This window comes from Notolepis coatsorum (genome assembly GCF_963971535.1).
Source record: "Notolepis coatsorum genome assembly, chromosome: 7".
Lineage (NCBI taxonomy): Eukaryota > Metazoa > Chordata > Actinopteri > Aulopiformes > Paralepididae > Notolepis > Notolepis coatsorum.
Genome location: NC_140171.1, coordinates 149,734,524 through 149,752,418, shown reverse-complemented (window position 1 = coordinate 149,752,418; position 17,895 = coordinate 149,734,524). Strand labels below are relative to the sequence as shown.

Genomic DNA, 17,895 nt, shown 5'->3' with positions numbered 1-17,895 from the left:
CTCGTGTCTCTCCCCCAGTGTACAAGCCCTGCTTGGTGTTGTTAACACGGCTCGTGTCTCTCTCCCAGTGTACAAGCCCTGCTTGGTGTTGTTAACACGGCTCGTGTCTCTCCCCCAGTGTACAAGCCCTGCTTGGTGTTGTTAACACGGCTCGTGTCTCTCCCCCAGTGTACAAGCCCTGCTTGGTGTTGTTAACACGGCTCGTGTCTCTCTCCCAGTGTACAAGCCCTGCTTGGTGTTGTTAACACGGCTCGTGTCTCTCTCCCAGTGTACAAGCCCTGCTTGGTGTTGTTAACACGGCTCGTGTCTCTCTCCCAGTGTACAAGCCCTGCTTGGTGTTGTTAACACGGCTCGTGTCTCTCTCCCAGTGTACAAGCCCTGCTTGGTGTTGTTAACACGGCTCGTGTCTCTCCCCCAGTGTACAAGCCCTGCTTGGTGTTGTTAACACGGCTCGTGTCTCTCTCCCAGTGTACAAGCCCTGCTTGGTGTTGTTAACACGGCTCGTGTCTCTCTCCCAGTGTACAAGCCCTGCTTGGTGTTGTTAACACGGCTCGTGTCTCTCTCCCAGTGTACAAGCCCTGCTTGGTGTTGTTAACACGGCTCGTGTCTCTCCCCCAGTGTACAAGCCCTGCTTGGTGTTGTTAACACGGCTCGTGTCTCTCTCCCAGTGTACAAGCCCTGCTTGGTGTTGTTAACACGGCTCGTGTCTCCCCCCCAGTGTACAAGCCCTGCGACCCCCAGGTGATCCGGGACCGCGTGGCCCACATGGAGTTCTGCTACCAGGAGCTGGCGCAGCTGGCCGCAGAGCGCCGCGCCCGCCTGGAGGAGTCCCGCCGCCTGTGGAGGTTCTTCTGGGAGATGGCCGAGGAGGAGGGCTGGATCCGCGAGAAGGAGCAGATCCTGTCGTCCGACGAGCGCGGCAAGGACCTGACGGGCGCCCTGCGTCTGCTCGGCCAGCAGCGCGCCCTGGAGGACGAGATGAGCGGCCGCGCCGGCCACCTGCAGCACACCGTGGCCGAGGGCGAGGCCATGGCCCAGGCCGGGCACTTCGGCGCCGGCAAGATCCGGGAGCGCAGCGCCGACCTGCGGGCCCAGTGGGCCGCCCTGGAGCGCCTGGCGGCGGGGCGGAAGGCCCGGCTGGAGGAGACCCTGGCCCTGCACCAGTTCCAGGCCGACGCGGACGACGCCGACGCCTGGACCCTGGACTGCCTGCGCATCGTGTCGAGCGGCGAGACGGGCCACGACGAGTTCTCCACCCTGGCGCTGGTGCGGAAGCACAAGGACGCGGCCACCGAGGTGCTCAGCTACCGGCCGGTCATCGACGCGCTGCACGAGCAGGCGGCCGCGCTGCCGGCGGAGGAGGCGGAGTCGGAGGAGGTGCGCGGGCGACTGACGGGCATCGAGGAGCGCTACAAGGAGGTGGCGGAGTTGACCCGCCTGAGGAAACAGGCCCTGCAGGACGCGCTGGCGCTGTACAAGATGTTCAGCGAGGCGGACGCCTGCGAGGTGTGGATCGACGAGAAGGAGCAGTGGCTCAACGGCACGGAGATCCCGGAGAAACTGGAGGACCTGGAGGTGATACAGCACAGGTGGGTGAGGGCCGTGGGCAGAGGGACACCACACACAGACCTACAGGTGGGCACAGGTGGGTGAGGGCCGTGGGCAGAGGGCAGCCACACACAGACCTACAGCGGGGCACAGGTGGGTGAGGGCCGTGGGCAGAGGGACGCCACACACAGACCTACAGGTGGGCACAGGTGGGTGAGGGCCGTGGGCAGAGGGACACCACACACAGACCTACAGGTGGGCACAGGTGGGTGAGGGCCGTGGGCAGAGGGACACCACACACAGACCTACAGGTGGGCACAGGTGGGTGAGGGCCGTGGGCAGAGGGACGCCACACACAGACCTACAGCGGGGCACAGGTGGGTGAGGGCCGTGGGCAGAGGGACGCCACACACAGACCTACAGGTGGGCACAGGTGGGTGAGGGCCGTGGGCAGAGGGACGCCACACACAGACCTACAGCACAGGTGGGTGAGGACCGTGGGCAGAGGGACGCCACACACAGACCTACAGGTGGGCACAGGTGGGTGTGGGCCGTGGGCAGAGGGACGCCACACACAGACCTACAGGTGGGCACAGGTGGGTGTGGGCCGTGGGCAGGGGGACGCCACACACAGACCTACAGCGGGGCACAGGTGGGTGAGGGCCGTGGGCAGAGGGCAGCCACACACAGACCTACAGCGGGGCACAGGTGGGTGAGGGCCGTGGGCAGAGGGACGCCACACACAGACCTACAGCGGGGCACAGGTGGGTGAGGGCCGTGGGCAGAGGGCAGCCACACACAGACCTACAGCGGGGCACAGGTGGGTGAGGGCCGTGGGCAGAGGGACGCCACACACAGACCTACAGCGGGGCACAGGTGGGTGAGGGCCGTGGGCAGAGGGACGCCACACACAGACCCACAGCGGGGCACAGGTGGGTGAGGGCCGTGGGCAGAGGGACGCCACACACAGACCCACAGCGGGGCACAGGTGGGTGAGGGCCGTGGGCAGAGGGACGCCACACACAGACCCACAGCGGGGCACAGGTGGGTGAGGGCCGTGGGCAGAGGGACGCCACACACAGACCCACAGCGGGGCACAGGTGGGTGAGGGCCGTGGGCAGAGGGACGCCACACACAGACCTACAGCGGGGCACAGGTGGGTGAGGGCCGTGGGCAGAGGGACGCCACACACAGACCCACAGCGGGGCACAGGTGGGTGAGGGCCGTGGGCAGAGGGACGCCACACACAGACCTACAGCGGGTCAGAACACACTCTCGTCTACCGTCCAGTAATGAACACGTAAGGCATGATACAGGTGCAGCTCAATACATTAGAATATTGTGGAAAAGTTCATTTATTTCAGTAATTAAATTCAAAAAGCAAAACGCTCATAGATTATAGATTCATTACATTACACGCAAAGTGAAATATTTCAAGCCTTTATTTGTTTTAATTTAGATGATTATGGCTTTACAGCTCATGAAAACCCCAAATTCAGTATCTCAGAAAATTTGTATATTACATAAGACCAATCAACATTTTCTTTTATATAGAAATGTCGGCCTACTGAAAAGTATGTTCACTCAGTACTTAGTTGGGGCTCCTTTTGCACAAATTACTGCATCAATGCGGCGAAGTAAATGAGCTTATTGAACTGCACCTGTACGTAAATCTGTATAAATAAATAAATAAATAAGCAAATGCACGTCGTTTCTTCGTCCTCCACACGACAATCGACCCACACTGACTTGTCCTTTTAGCCACATTACCGACGAGGCATACGAATGCCTAAGATCCTACCCTCCACGTAGGACCGGGACAATTTACATGCGCGCGCAACCCGTACAGTTAAAAAGCTCAGATCAAATATATGTACAATAAACTTACCATCCAGCCATAACTCAATATATATATATACTGTATACAGTACACAGCATACAATTTACATTCACCTGCAGCAGAGAAAGGCGGTAAGGCTGTAATCTAACTAACATACACCCTTCTCAATGAACAATAACACTATGTAACAAACCATCGAATACACCCACAGCACACACATCCACACGCACACACTCACTTTAAATAAACAACTCACTGTAGCACCCACTTTACCCACTTTAGACACTTAACACACTTTATATTTATTGGTAAGTAGATTTGCACATCATCTCATACCTCATTGCACCTCACCACCACAAGGTGGCACCACAAGCTAAGCTATACATCACCATTTCTACACTGTACTGTATATTGCTGTAGCTCAGTTACCTTCTCTACTCTGCATTGTATATACTGTATATATGTATATTGAACATTTTTGTTTTGTTTACACTTGTTTACGTACTTGACTTTCTATTTTATACTTATATTATACTTATTTTATACTATATTTTTATTTTATCTAGCACACTCTCGGGAGCAAAACAGAAAGAGGCATTTCATGCAAAAGTATTCTGTATTTCTGTATGACAACTAATAAAGAAACTTGAACTTGAGAAGCTTCTCTGCAGACAGATGAAGAAAACAGCCACTTGCAGGTTCAAAAGAGACCTGGTTAATACGGTTTATTAACTCGATCAAAGTATCAATACTAAATAGTCAGAGTTAGGCTGGATGACTCTCAGTGTAGTGTTTAGCTCGGACACCCGGGATGAGAGAGCCCCCCTCGGAGCTTCAACATCTTTATACCTACACAACTGAGAGGGGTGAGGGCCACAGGTATAGGGGGTGTCGTGGCATTTGGGGGAAAGGTGGGAGAGGGTTTGTTGGGGTTAAGAATGAGGGATGGGAGGGGGGGCAGGTGGCGCACGGAGATTACGTTCGTCACCAACACCGGGAGACACTGGATTCGTCTGTTCGAATCCAGCTCCCGGCGTTGCTATCAGCTTGGCTGGCCTCTCACACTGATACAATTGGCTGTATCAGGGGGTGGGAAAGCTAAAGGGTGGGTCCTGGGCGTTGTGGACAGCGACCCCTACAGTTCGGTCGGGGCGCCTGCTCAGCAAGGGTTGGAACTAAGGAGAGATAGTGTGGCCTCCCACACGCTACGCTCTCCCCGGTGAGAACCTGCGCGGCCAGGTTGGCCTGCCCCAGGCTGCACATGCGTCGGAGGAAAGCATGTGACAGTCTCCGGTCTCCCGGACCAACAGTAGGGGAAAGTACGCAACAACCAGGAAGGGTGGGATGGGAGAAAAATCGGGAAAAAGGAGGGGAAGAAAGATAATATAAAAAAAAAAAAAAAAAAAAAAATGAGGGATGGGGGTAGGAAGGGAGGATGAGGGTGAGGGAGATCAAAGAGAGGTGGGGGAAGTCGAGTCTTTGACCTCATAGCTCCAAGTGTGTTGTCCTCTTTCTGGTCAGTGATTTACCTATGTTTTTTGTGTGTGTTTTTTTTTCTTCTGAAAATGTACATACATTGTATTGTGTTAGGAGCCCCTCGAAAACGAGATGCTACATCTCAAGGGGTTATTCCAAATAAAGAATTTCAATATATATATCTACCTGGGCGGCCGGGTAGCGCAGCGGACTAAGCGTCTGTCTACCACCACAGAGACAGTGGGATCGAATCCAGCTGTGGTACCTCCGGCTTGGCCGACCGTCCATACTGACACAATTGGCAGTGTTAGAGGGTGGGAAACCCGGCGAGGGTGGGTCCTGGTCGTTGTAAACAGCCACTCCTACAGGTCGGTCGGGGCGCCTGCACAGCGAGGGAGGGAAATGGTGGAGGTAGTGTGATCCTCCCACGCGTTATACTTCACCAATGAGAGTCCTCGCTGTCAGGTGAAAAGAGGCTGCTGGCTGTCTCCACATGTATCGGAGGAAGCGTGTGATAGACTTCAGGGCTCCCTAGACCGACCAGTGGGGGGCATATGCGCGCAACGACCAGGGGAATTGGCATAACGACAAAAATTGGGATGGGAGGAAAATACAGAAAATAGGAGGAGAAAAAGTGGACAAAAAAAAAATATATCTACCTGCAGGACCTATTAAACCAGTCAGTACCCATTTACACTAAAAAACTAACCAATGCATGGCTTTCAATCTGGCTCGAAGGTCCTTGTTTCTCAAAGGCTGGTGGAGCAAAGAATTGCAGTGTTTTGAAACAGCATTGACTAGGGATGGGGACCGAATCCAGTACTTTTAAGGGTACCGACCGAATCACGTCGGTACTACCGAGTACCAATCCACGTGAGATCCACCGGTGCCACATTTCGGTACTGTTTCGGTATTTAAAAAAAAATTGATGACAAACGTTTCGTTTACCACTAAACGAAACCTATGAAGTGTGCCACACGTTCAGGCCTTCTTCAGTGTGTTCTTCAGGGTTTTTTTAACCCTATTTCCTACTCATCAAAAATGGAGGCTGGCATTGTTTCTAAGTAAAGATGGCGATTCATAATGTGAAAAATATTTAATTATATAAAATGTACCCCATTGACATAAGAGTGGCACATAGTGCCTGAGATAAGATAAGATATTCCTTTATTGATCCCCTTGGGGAAATTCAGGCATCATAGCAGCGTGGGGGAGGGGAGGTACAGGTAGTAGAAGACATACAGGTACAGGTCACAGGATTATAGTACAGTGGAGAAGTAAACATTTAAATAGAATAAAAAGGCAGTGTAAACAATATACAATATAATTAACTCTGGACATGCGCATATGGGCAACAAGGTGCGAGATGAGGGTATGTATGCCCTCTCAGTTATATTTGCCCTACAATAAATATAGTTACAATATATAATCTAATAATATAAATCGAATCTAATATATAATCTAAAAAAGAAACAAAATGCTAAAATGCTAAATATATACAATATATAATCTAATAGTCCAATAGTCTAAATCGAATCTAATATATAATCTAAAAATGATAAATGATAAAATGCTAAATGCTAAATATATGATCTGATGAAGTATACATTATCTCAGGAAAAGTATCTCAGATCTCAGCAATACCTGTCCACATCCAGCCGTGTTGTTGTTTTTATACACGTCAGCAGCCGTGTTGTTGTTTTTATACACGTTAGCAGCAGTGTTGTTGTTTTTATACATGTTAGCAGCCGTGTTGTTGTTTTTATACACATCAGCAGCCGTGTTGTTGTTTTTATACACGTCAGCAGCCGTGTTGTTGTTTTATACACGTTAGCAGCCGTGTTGTTGTTTTATACACTTTAGCAGCCGTGTTGTTGTTTTATACAAGTCAGCAGCCGTGTTGTTGTTTTATACACGTCAGCAGCCGTGTTGTTGTTTTATACAAGTCAGCAGCCGTGTTGTTGTTTTTATACACGTCAGCAGCCGTGTTGTTGTTTTTATACACGTTAGCAGCCGTGTTGTTGTTTTTATACACGTCAGCAGCCGTGTTGTTGTTTTTATACAAGTCAGCAGCCGTGTTGTTGTTTTTATACACGTCAGCAGCTGTGTTGTTGTTTTTATACATGTTAGCAGCTGTGTTGTTGTTTTTATACATGTCAGCAGCCGTGTTGTTGTTTTTATACACTTTAGCAGCCGTGTTGTTGTTTTTATACATGTTAGCAGCCGTGTTGTTGTTTTTATACATGTTAGCAGCCGTGTTGTTGTTTTTATACACTTTAGCAGCCGTGTTGTTGTTTTTATACACGTCAGCAGCAGTGTTGTTGTTTTTATACACGTCAGCAGCCGTGTTGTTGTTTTTATACACGTCAGCAGCCGTGTTGTTGTTTTTATACATGTTAGCAGCAGTGTTGTTGTTTTTATACACGTCAGCAGCAGTGTTGTTGTTTTTATACATGTTAGCAGCAGTGTTGTTGTTTTTATACACGTTAGCAGCTGTGTTGTTGTTTTTATACACGTCAGCAGCCGTGTTGTTGTTTTTATACACGTCAGCAGCCGTGTTGTTGTTTTTATACACTTTAGCAGCAGTGTTGTTGTTTTTATACACTTTAGCAGCAGTGTTGTTGTTTTTATACACGTCAGCAGCCGTGTTGTTGTTTTTATACACGTTAGCAGCCGTGTTGTTGTTTTTATACACGTCAGCAGCAGTGTTGTTGTTTTTATACATGTTAGCAGCCGTGTTGTTGTTTTTATACACGTCAGCAGCCGTGTTGTTGTTTTTATACATGTTAGCAGCTGTGTTGTTGTTTTTATACACGTCAGCAGCCGTGTTGTTGTTTTTATACACGTTAGCAGCCGTGTTGTTGTTTTTATACACTTTAGCAGCCGTGTTGTTGTTGTTGTTTTTATACACGTCAGCAGCCGTGTTGTTGTTTTTATACACGTTAGCAGCCGTGTTGTTGTTTTTATACACGTTAGCAGCCGTGTTGTTGTTTTTATACATGTTAGCAGCCGTGTTGTTGTTTTTATACACGTTAGCAGCCGTGTTGTTGTTTTTATACACGTCAGCAGCTGTGTTGTTATTTTTATACACGTTAGCAGCCGTGTTGTTGTTTTTATACACGTTAGCAGCCGTGTTGTTGTTTTTATACATGTTAGCAGCCGTGTTGTTGTTTTTATACACGTTAGCAGCCGTGTTGTTGTTTTTATACACGTCAGCAGCTGTGTTGTTATTTTTATACACGTTAGCAGCAGTGTTGTTGTTTTTATACACGTCAGCAGCCGTGTTGTTGTTTTTATACACGTCAGCAGCCGTGTTGTTGTTTTTATACACGTCAGCAGCCGTGTTGTTGTTTTTATACACTTTAGCAGCAGTGTTGTTGTTTTATACACGTCAGCAGCTGTGTTGTTATTTTTATACACTTTAGCAGCAGTGTTGTTGTTTTTATACACGTCAGCAGCCGTGTTGTTGTTTTTATACACATCAGCAGCAGTGTTGTTGTTTTTATACACGTTAGCAGCTGTGTTGTTGTTTTTATACACGTCAGCAGCCGTGTTGTTGTTTTTATACACGTCAGCAGCCGTGTTGTTGTTTTTATACACGTCAGCAGCCGCGTTGTTGTTTTTATACACGTCAGCAGCCGTGTTGTTGTTTTTATACATACATACAAGTAGTAGAACGTGCTCACCTCACTAGACTTGACACTGGGTGCTGTAACCTCTGATATCATACATAAAAATAGGGAAAACAATGTCCAGGCACGCACTCCAGGTTTTCCAAATTTATTGGCAGCCTGAAATAAATCGGTGTGAACACACCTTCTTCAGAATGGCTTGCATGTTGTTTTTATACATGTCAGCAGCACTATGAAATGATGTGGCACAGTGAAGCGCAGCCACACGTCGTGTTACGTCACAGAGGACTCTTTTGTCTTTCTGCCCTACATTACATCACACAGCGCTTACATCCATGTCACAGGCCACTCTGCAGGAGAACGGTGCATTAGATATAAGTGTGGAGAAAGAGCACCTCCCAGTGGCCACCTCTAGATACATAGATTGTACTTTATTATCATTATATTTGCATACAACGCGATTTGGCACTCAAACTTAACCCTTTCACTGCCACAATACAGAAGGTTAACCAACCGTCTGTAGTGTGGTAGTGAAAGGGTCAACCAACCGTCTGTAGTGTGGTAGTGAAAGGGTTAACCTTCTGTAGTGTGGTAGTGAAATGGTTAACCTCCTGTAGTGTGGTAGTGAAAGGGTTAACCGTCTGTAGTGTGGTAGTGAAAGGGTTAACATTCTGTAGTGTGGTAGTGAAAGGGTTAACCCTTTGTCGTGTGGTAGTGAAAGGGTTAACATTCTGTAGTGTGGTAGTGAAAGGTTAACCCTTTGTCGTGTGGTAGTGAAAGGGTTAACCTTCTGTAGTGTGGTAGTGAAAGGGTTAACCCTTTGTCGTGTGGCAGTGAAAGGGATATTATGGTGCAGTATAAAATCACACAAGTAATAAAAGAGAAACATAAAATACTATACAAGAAACATTAAAATGTTAACAATGTTACAATACAATATACAAAATAACAATATACACAATAACAATCACAGTGTCAGACGGTAGTGGGTGGGTATTGCATATTGGGGGTAGGATGTTGCACAGTGTGGGAGGAGGGGGAAGGGGTGAGTTATTGATGCATATTGGAGTTCAAGGTGGTGCTGGCCCTGGGGAAGAAATGGTCTCTGAGCCTCTAGTAGATCGTTGAGGAAAAGGATGTGCATAATGGGAACATTAAGGAGTTTATTTCAAAAAGGCATCCAGGTGTTTCCTCACATAGTTGATCCATCAAACGAACAGATGGTCAGTTAGGAACTTTATTTATTAACCCTGTGGGGGATTTAATTTGGCATACAATTACAAAAACAGGATGAAAAGATCACACACATCAATAGATCACACAGAACACCAATGATATCATAATAATAAAAATAACTTTATTTATATAGAACCTTTCATACATGGCAGCTCAAAGTGCTTCACAGCAAATAGCATACAATTAACATACAGTTGACAGAATAAAATCAATGCATAAAGTGCAGACATAAGAATAGGTATAAAATAAGTACAATAAGTACAGTGTTGCTCGAAAGCATGTGAATACTTAAGTACTGTTTTTGGGGATTTGTACTTTACTCGAGTATTATTAGGTTTGTATACTTGTACTTTTACTCAATTACATTTCAGAGGAAAAAAACGTACTTTTGACTCCTTACATTTAAAATGCAGACCTACAAAGTACAAAGTACAAATCTCCATTTAAATTGGTATATTTGTTTCTCTGGCCGAACTAACGTTAACGTTATTAATCCTGCGGCCGCACTTTATTTAAAAGCGGCCAATCAAATCCCCATCAATAGAAAATGAACCCGCCCATACCCATGCTGATTGGTCCTTGTGCAAGACTAGAAAGCGGAGATCTTTGATTAAACACCTGTTATCAGAAGAATAGACAGTCAGAAAAAATGTCTGTCTAATGTCTTTTGTGTTTGTGGTGTGTTTTTGTTTTTATTTTTATTTGGTATATTTGGTTTTTGTATTTATTATTTAAGTTTAGATCTGTATTTATTATTTCTTATTGTTTTGTCATTATTATTATTAGGGATGTCCGATATTATCGGCCTACGATATTATCGGCCGATATTGGCATAAAAATGTGATATCGGAAAATATCTGTATCAGTTTTCCAAATTCTTTATTTATTTTTTTACATTTATTTAACCTTTATTTACCCAGGCAAGCAAGTAAGAACAAATTATTATTTTATTTATTGTCAAAGTATGCATAATGTTGTGTTAATTACACGACAAGAGATATGTAATGTTAATTACCTGAAATTATTCAGTTTTTTGGGGGGGGAAACCCAGCATATATCGGTATCGGTTGATATCGGTATCGGAAACTAAGAGTTGGACAATATCGGTATATCGGTAAAAAAACATACTAAAGATATACACGTGTTTGATGTGGGTGTTTTCTTGTCAGGTTTGAGAGCCTGGAGCCGGAGATGAACAACCAGGCGTCGCGCGTGGCCGTGGTCAACCAGATCGCCCGGCAGCTGATGCACAACGGTCACCCCAGCGAGAAGGACATCAAGGCCCAGCAGGACAAACTCAACACCAGGCAAGTCCTACACTACTACTAATTAGGCCTGTCCCCAACTAAGGATTTGTATAGTCGACTTTGATTGGCCAAAATTGGGATCATTCCATTTGGGCTGTGGGGGGTGCTTTCGCGGCCACTGGGATGAGTCTAATTAATCTCAAGAGGACGGGGAAATGTAAACAGACGTGGGGCTGTTTGTAGAGCTAAATCTATACTTTATAGTATTGCTATCTGTCCATTCTCATTGTGAATTGAGACCATAAACCGTCCCTTCAAAATGGCTTAAAGAAAAAAAATGCATCAATACGTTCTCATTTTATAGCGCCGTGAATATAAGCATTATACCGGATTTGGTCTAGTATATTTCCTGGAAGCCGAGATAATGGGCTAATAGCTAATAACGTTAAATCCAATGGCATTTCGGTTATAGATACGCGCCAGTTAAAACTCAAACTGCATATGATCGGCACGATCCTCACGCATGTATGCATGAAAGGGGGGGGGGGGGGGGGCGGGGGACGTCGTTTCTGATTATTGATGACCAATAACCGCGTTAGCCTCATTAGCCTTGTTTTGATGGCTATCAAAACAAGGCCCGATCGGGATGTACTTTACGTGAAAAAGATCTTACCGTGGTCCGGTGGGATCCCCCCGAGCATTTCCCCGTTATCGATCGCCATCTGGTAGATCGATATGTCCATTGGCTGATGATAAATCCCCTTATTGCATGGTAAAATCTGCGATGCAAAACGTAATCCAAGCTACAGGCTGCAGATCCAGAATCGAGCATAAAACTCCATTGAAATAAAAAAAAAAAAAGTCCACCGTTCGGCCACAGGGAACACTCCATTATTGCGATAGCGCCCCTAAGAGGATCTGGCCGGTATTGCACTTTGTCGAATTCAAAGAGTAGGGTAGATCTGCAGTGCCGCTCGGCGACCTTGAATAGGTTATTAAAATGGAATAAAAGCAATAACAACTTGCCACGGATTTATCCGTGCTTCTGTCCACAACGGGTGGAATCGAAACACGGATATATACGTTGTTCGTCCACATTGTGTTAATGTCTGAAGGATTCGACTGAAGGCTTCTTGTCCTCTGCAAAAGCATGCAATTGGTCCACTGATGGATACATCTTGATATTTGTCTAGTGTGTTCATTAGACAGGTGAAAGCCTCTGTGCCCATTTTCTTAGGCAGTTAGACTGGCTGGAATGTTAGCCACGCTTATAGGCCTCTTTGCTTGTGAATGATACAAAAATAAAAAAGATTATATATTTATTTTTTTGCATTCGACTAAGAGGTTGGCAGTCGACTACGGCTCCTTTCGATCGATTAGTCGACTATTCGACTAGTCGAGGTCAGCCCTACTGCTAATTATAAATATATCAAATATATCAGGAAATAAAACACAGACAACACTTTTATGGGATTGCAAAAACATTTAATTAATCTTTCTGATATTAAAGGTGCAGTTTGGGGATCGTTATTTGTTTACATTTCATATTTACTATGATATGAAATGTCATTCATATAATAACATTTTATAGTGTACAATTTCTTTACACTACAATCTTTATGATAAAGGTGCAGTTTGGGGAACGTTATTTGACGATGCACTCCCGTGGGTTCTCTGCAATACACCCATCGAGCATGAAGTTGATTGGATGAATGGTTCTCAATATATTTGAGGGACAGACACGCACTATAGCACCATACTTAGTCTAAATGGCATCAAATGCGACACCAGACCCAGAATGTTCACTTCTCATGTGGGATGTCAGCAATACATCCGCTGGGTGTGAAGTTGATGAATAGTTCTTGGGATATGCGAAGGACATAACTTCCTTTCTAGTTAGATATCAGAATTCTGTACTCCTCAATATCACAAAAACTCTTCCAAAACAATTCCCTCACGATATGATCATTGAAAGACGATTGATTGTCCATGAATCTCTCTCTCAGGTGGAGCCAGTTCCGAGACCTGGTGGACCAGAAGAAAGAGTCCCTCCACTCGGCCCTGGGCGTCCAGAACTACCACCTGGACTGCAACGAGACCAAGTCCTGGATCAAGGAGAAGACCAAAGTCATCGAGTCCACCCAGGAGCTGGGCAACGACCTGACGGGCGTCATGGCCCTCCAACGCAAACTCACCGGCATGGAGCGCGACCTCGCCGCCATCGAGGACAAGCTGGGCGACCTGCGCGGCGAGGCCGGGCGGCTGGCCGAGGAGCACCCGGACCAGGCCACGGCCATCACGGGCCGCCTGGCGGAGATCCACGCCGTGTGGGAGGAGATGAAGAACACGCTGAAGAACCGCGAGGCGTCTCTGGGCGAGGCCAGCAAGCTGCAGCAGTTCCTGCGGGAGCTGGACGACTTCCAGTCCTGGCTGTCGCGCACGCAGACGGCCATCGCCTCCGAGGACATGCCCAACGCGCTGGCGGAGGCCGAGAAGCTCCTGGCGCAGCACGAGGGCATCAAGAACGAGATCCGCAACTACGAGGAGGACTACCAGAAGATGCGGGACATGGGCGAGATGGTGACCCAGGGCCAGACGGACGTCCAGTACATGTTCCTGCGGCAGAGGCTGCAGGCGCTGGACACGGGCTGGACCGAGCTGCACCAGATGTGGGAGAACCGGCAGAACCTGCTGTCCCAGTCCCACGCCTACCAGCTGTTCCTGAGGGACACCAAGCAGGCAGAGGCCTTCCTCAACAACCAGGTGACGACCGTAGCTACAGTACATTACTGCTGCATCATCAGTACACTAGTTACTACATGATCTACCTACCAGCAAGCAGGCCGAGGCCTATATGTAATATACTACTGTTGCTACATTACTGCTGCATCATCGGTACACTAGTTACTACATGATCTACCTACCAGCAAGCAGGCCGAGGCCTATATGTAATATACTACTGTTGCTACATTACTGCTGCATCATCAGTACACTAGTTACTACATGATCTACCTACCAGCAAGCAGGCCGAGGCCTATATGTAATATACTACTGTTGCTACATTACTGCTGCATCATCGGTACACTAGTTACTACATGATCTACCTACCAGCTGTCCCTGAGGGACGCCAAGCATCTATATGTAATATACTATTGTTGCTACATTACTGCTCCACCATCAGTACACTAGTTACTACATGATCTACCTACCAGCAAGCAGGCCGAGGCCTATATGTAATATACTACTGTTGCTACATTACTGCTCCACCATCAGTACACTAGTTACTACATGATCTACCTACCAGCAAGCAGGCCGAGGCCTATATGTAATATACTACTGTTGCTACATTACTGCTCCACCATCAGTACACTAGTTACTACATGATCTACCTACCAGCAAGCAGGCCGAGGCCTATATGTAATATACTACTGTTGCTACATTACTGCTGCATCATCAGTACACTAGTTACTACATGATCTACCTACCAGCAAGCAGGCCGAGGCCTATATGTAATATACTACTGTTGCTACAGTACTGCTCCACCATCAGTACACTAGTTACTACATGATCTACCTACCAGCAAGCAGGCCGAGGCCTATATGTAATATACTACTGTTGCTACAGTACTGCTCCACCATCAGTACACTAGTTACTACATGATCTACCTACCAGCAAGCAGGCCGAGGCCTATATGTAATATACTACTGTTGCTACAGTACTGCTCCACCATCAGTACACTAGTTACTACATGATCTACCTACCAGCAAGCAGGCCGAGGCCTATATGTAATATACTACTGTTGCTACATTACTGCTCCACCATCAGTACACTAGTTACTACATGATCTACCTACCAGCAAGCAGGCCGAGGCCTATATGTAATATACTACTGTTGCTACATTACTACTGCATCATCGGTACACTAGTTACTACATGATCTACCTACCAGCTGTCCCTGAGGGACGCCAAGCATCTATATGTAATATACTATTTGTTGCTACATTACTGCTGCATCATCAGTACACTAGTTACTACATGATCTACCTACCAGCAAGCAGGCCGAGGCCTATATGTAATATACTACTGTTGCTACATTACTACTGCATCATCAGTACTGTGGGATATTGTGGATATCCTGAAGAAGAAGGTTCTCAGTCAACCGAGGTTCAGTTAATAACAAGGTTTATTAACTGGACAGATAGAAACATACATAGTACTTAGAGAGAATGGCTGAGACTCGCGCCCCAAGTGATCAGCTGAATGACCCAGGTAGCGACCTGGAATGCTGTCGGGAGGAGCCCTTTATAGTGAAAAGGGGGGGAGGTGGTCCCATTTGATAGGTCAATTGGGGGGGGGGGGGGCACAGGATAGGGGATAAAGGGGAGGGGAATGTCTTTACATGAGAGTTGGGGGATCAATATATTATTCCACAGTACACTAGTTACTACTAGCTGCGCGTAGGTCTCGCCGTGGCTTTTGGCGCTAGCGGCGCTACCCTCGGCAAAGCATCGGATTCGGCACCATGTTTGGCGTTCCAGTATAAAGTAGGCTTTAGAGATGGCAAGCAGGCTCAGGCCTACCTCAACAACCCGGTAGACACAGAACATCTCACTTTCATCCGTTTTAGCTACATTATAAATAAGTAAAGCGATTCATTTTAATCACTATATTCCAATTATTTAGGCCCTGGTAGTTAGGGACCCAAAATAAGTGTATTTGTCTTGTCATGGAGCCACAGAGTTGATAACTTATTACCGCTGTAGTGAAGCCAGCAGTCAGCAGAAACGTTGTTGTTTCCCGGTTTGCCACGGAAGTGCTTTCAAAATAAAAGTTGGGTCCCTTTTAAAAATAAAGTTTGGGTCCCTTTTCAAAATAAAAAAGTATTGAACCCCTGGAACAAGATTGGCACCACACTGTCACTCTACACTGTGTACACATATTTAAAAATAATATATATATATAAATCAAAATACTCTGCAAGGCCTTACTGTACTTTCCCCGATGTGGTTTGTAGGAGTATGTGCTGGCCCACACAGAGATGGCCACTACGTTGGAGGGGGCGGAGGCAGCCATCAAGAAGCAGGAGGACTTCATGACCACCATGGATGCCAACGAGGAGAAGATCAACGGGGTGGTGGAGGCCGGCAGGAGACTGGCCAGTGACGGCAACATAAACACAGAACGCATCCAGGAGAGAGCGTCCTCCATCGATGACAGGTGAACCTAACACTACATGGCTGTCCACAAGGCACTGAAACTACACATGGCTGTCCACAAGGCACTAGAACTACATATGGCTGTCCACAAGGCACTGGAACTACACATGGCTGTCCACAAGGCACTAGAACTACATATGTCTGTCCACAAGGCACTGAAACTACACATGGCTGTCCACAAGGCACTAGAACTACATATGGCTGTCCACAAGGCACTAGAACTACACATGGCTCTCCACAAGGCACTAGAACTACATATGGCTGTCCACAAGGCACTATAACTACACATGGCTGTCCACAAGGCACTGAAACTACACATGGCTGTCCACAAGGCACTAGAACTACATATGTCTGTCCACAAGGCACTAGAACTACATATGGCTGTCCACAAGGCACTAGAACTACACATGGCTGTCCACAAGGCACTAGAACTACATATGGCTGTCCACAAGGCACTAGAACTACATATGGCTGTCCACAAGGCACTAGAACTACATATGGCTGTCCACAAGGCACTAGAACTACATATGGCTGTCCACAAGGCACTAGAACTACACATGGCTGTCCACAAGGCACTAGAACTACATATGGCTGTCCACAAGGCACTAGAACTACATATGGCTGTCCACAAGGCACTAGAACTACACATGGCTGTCCACAAGGCACTAGAACTACACATGGCTGTCCACAAGGCACTAGAACTACATATGGCTGTCCACAAGGCACTGAAACTACATATGGCTGTCCACAAGGCACTAGAACTACATATGTCTGTCCACAAGGCACTAGAACTACATATGTCTGTCCACAAGGCACTGGAACTACACATGGCTGTCCACAAGGCACTAGAACTACATATGTCTGTCCACAAGGCACTGAAACTACATATGGCCGTCCACAAGGCACTAGAACTACATATGGCTGTCCACAAGGCACTAGAACTACATATGGCTGTCCACAAGGCACTAGAACTACACATGGCCGTCCACAAGGCACTAGAACTACATATGGCTGTCCACAAGGCACTAGAACTACATATGTCTGTCCACAAGGCACTAGAACTACATATGGCTGTCCACAAGGCACTAGAACTACATATGGCTGTCCACAAGGCACTAGAACTACATATGGCTGTCCACAAGGCACTAGAACTACACATGGCTGTCCACAAGGCACTAGAACTACATATGTCTGTCCACAAGGCACTAGAACTACATATGGCTGTCCACAAGGCACTGGAAGAGGAACGCTATCTATTTTAACAATCCATGTGTGCCAACCCAGGGGACTTACAATAACTAGTCTTGCTCCGTAAAAAAAAAAAATGTCTTTCTTTTTCTTTTTTGAAAACCAATACCGATAATTTCCAATATAAAATGTTAATGCCAATATCGGCCGATAATATTGGTAGGCAGATAATATGGGACATCCCTAATCTAAATGTACTGTGTGTTTAGGCACAAGAAGAACCGCGAGGCAGCAGTGGAGCTGCTTATGAGACTGAAGGACAACCGTGACCTGCAGACGTTTCTACAGGACTGTCAAGAGGTCTCTCTCTCTCTCTCTCTCTCTCTCTCTCTCTCTCTGCTCTCTCTCTCTCTCTCTCTCTCTCTCTCTCTCTCTCTCTCTCTCTCTCTCTCTCTCTCTCTCTCTCTCTCACTCTGCTCTCTCTCTCTCTCTCTCTCTCTCTCTCTCTCTCTC

General features: G+C 46.8%; 1 protein-coding gene across 1 annotated transcript in view; it reads left to right on the top strand.

The window, feature by feature from the left end:
- LOC311231805 (spectrin beta chain, non-erythrocytic 1-like) overlaps positions 1–17,895 on the top strand; it is a gene marked incomplete at its 5' end in the record, with an annotated part of 86,172 nt that overhangs the window by 35,829 nt on the left and 32,448 nt on the right. The window contains 5 exon segments of the mRNA XM_084318429.1: positions 719–1,589; positions 10,902–11,039; positions 12,986–13,742; positions 15,993–16,195; positions 17,652–17,742. Coding sequence (XP_084174555.1) covers positions 719–1,589; positions 10,902–11,039; positions 12,986–13,742; positions 15,993–16,195; positions 17,652–17,742 — 2,060 coding nt within the window.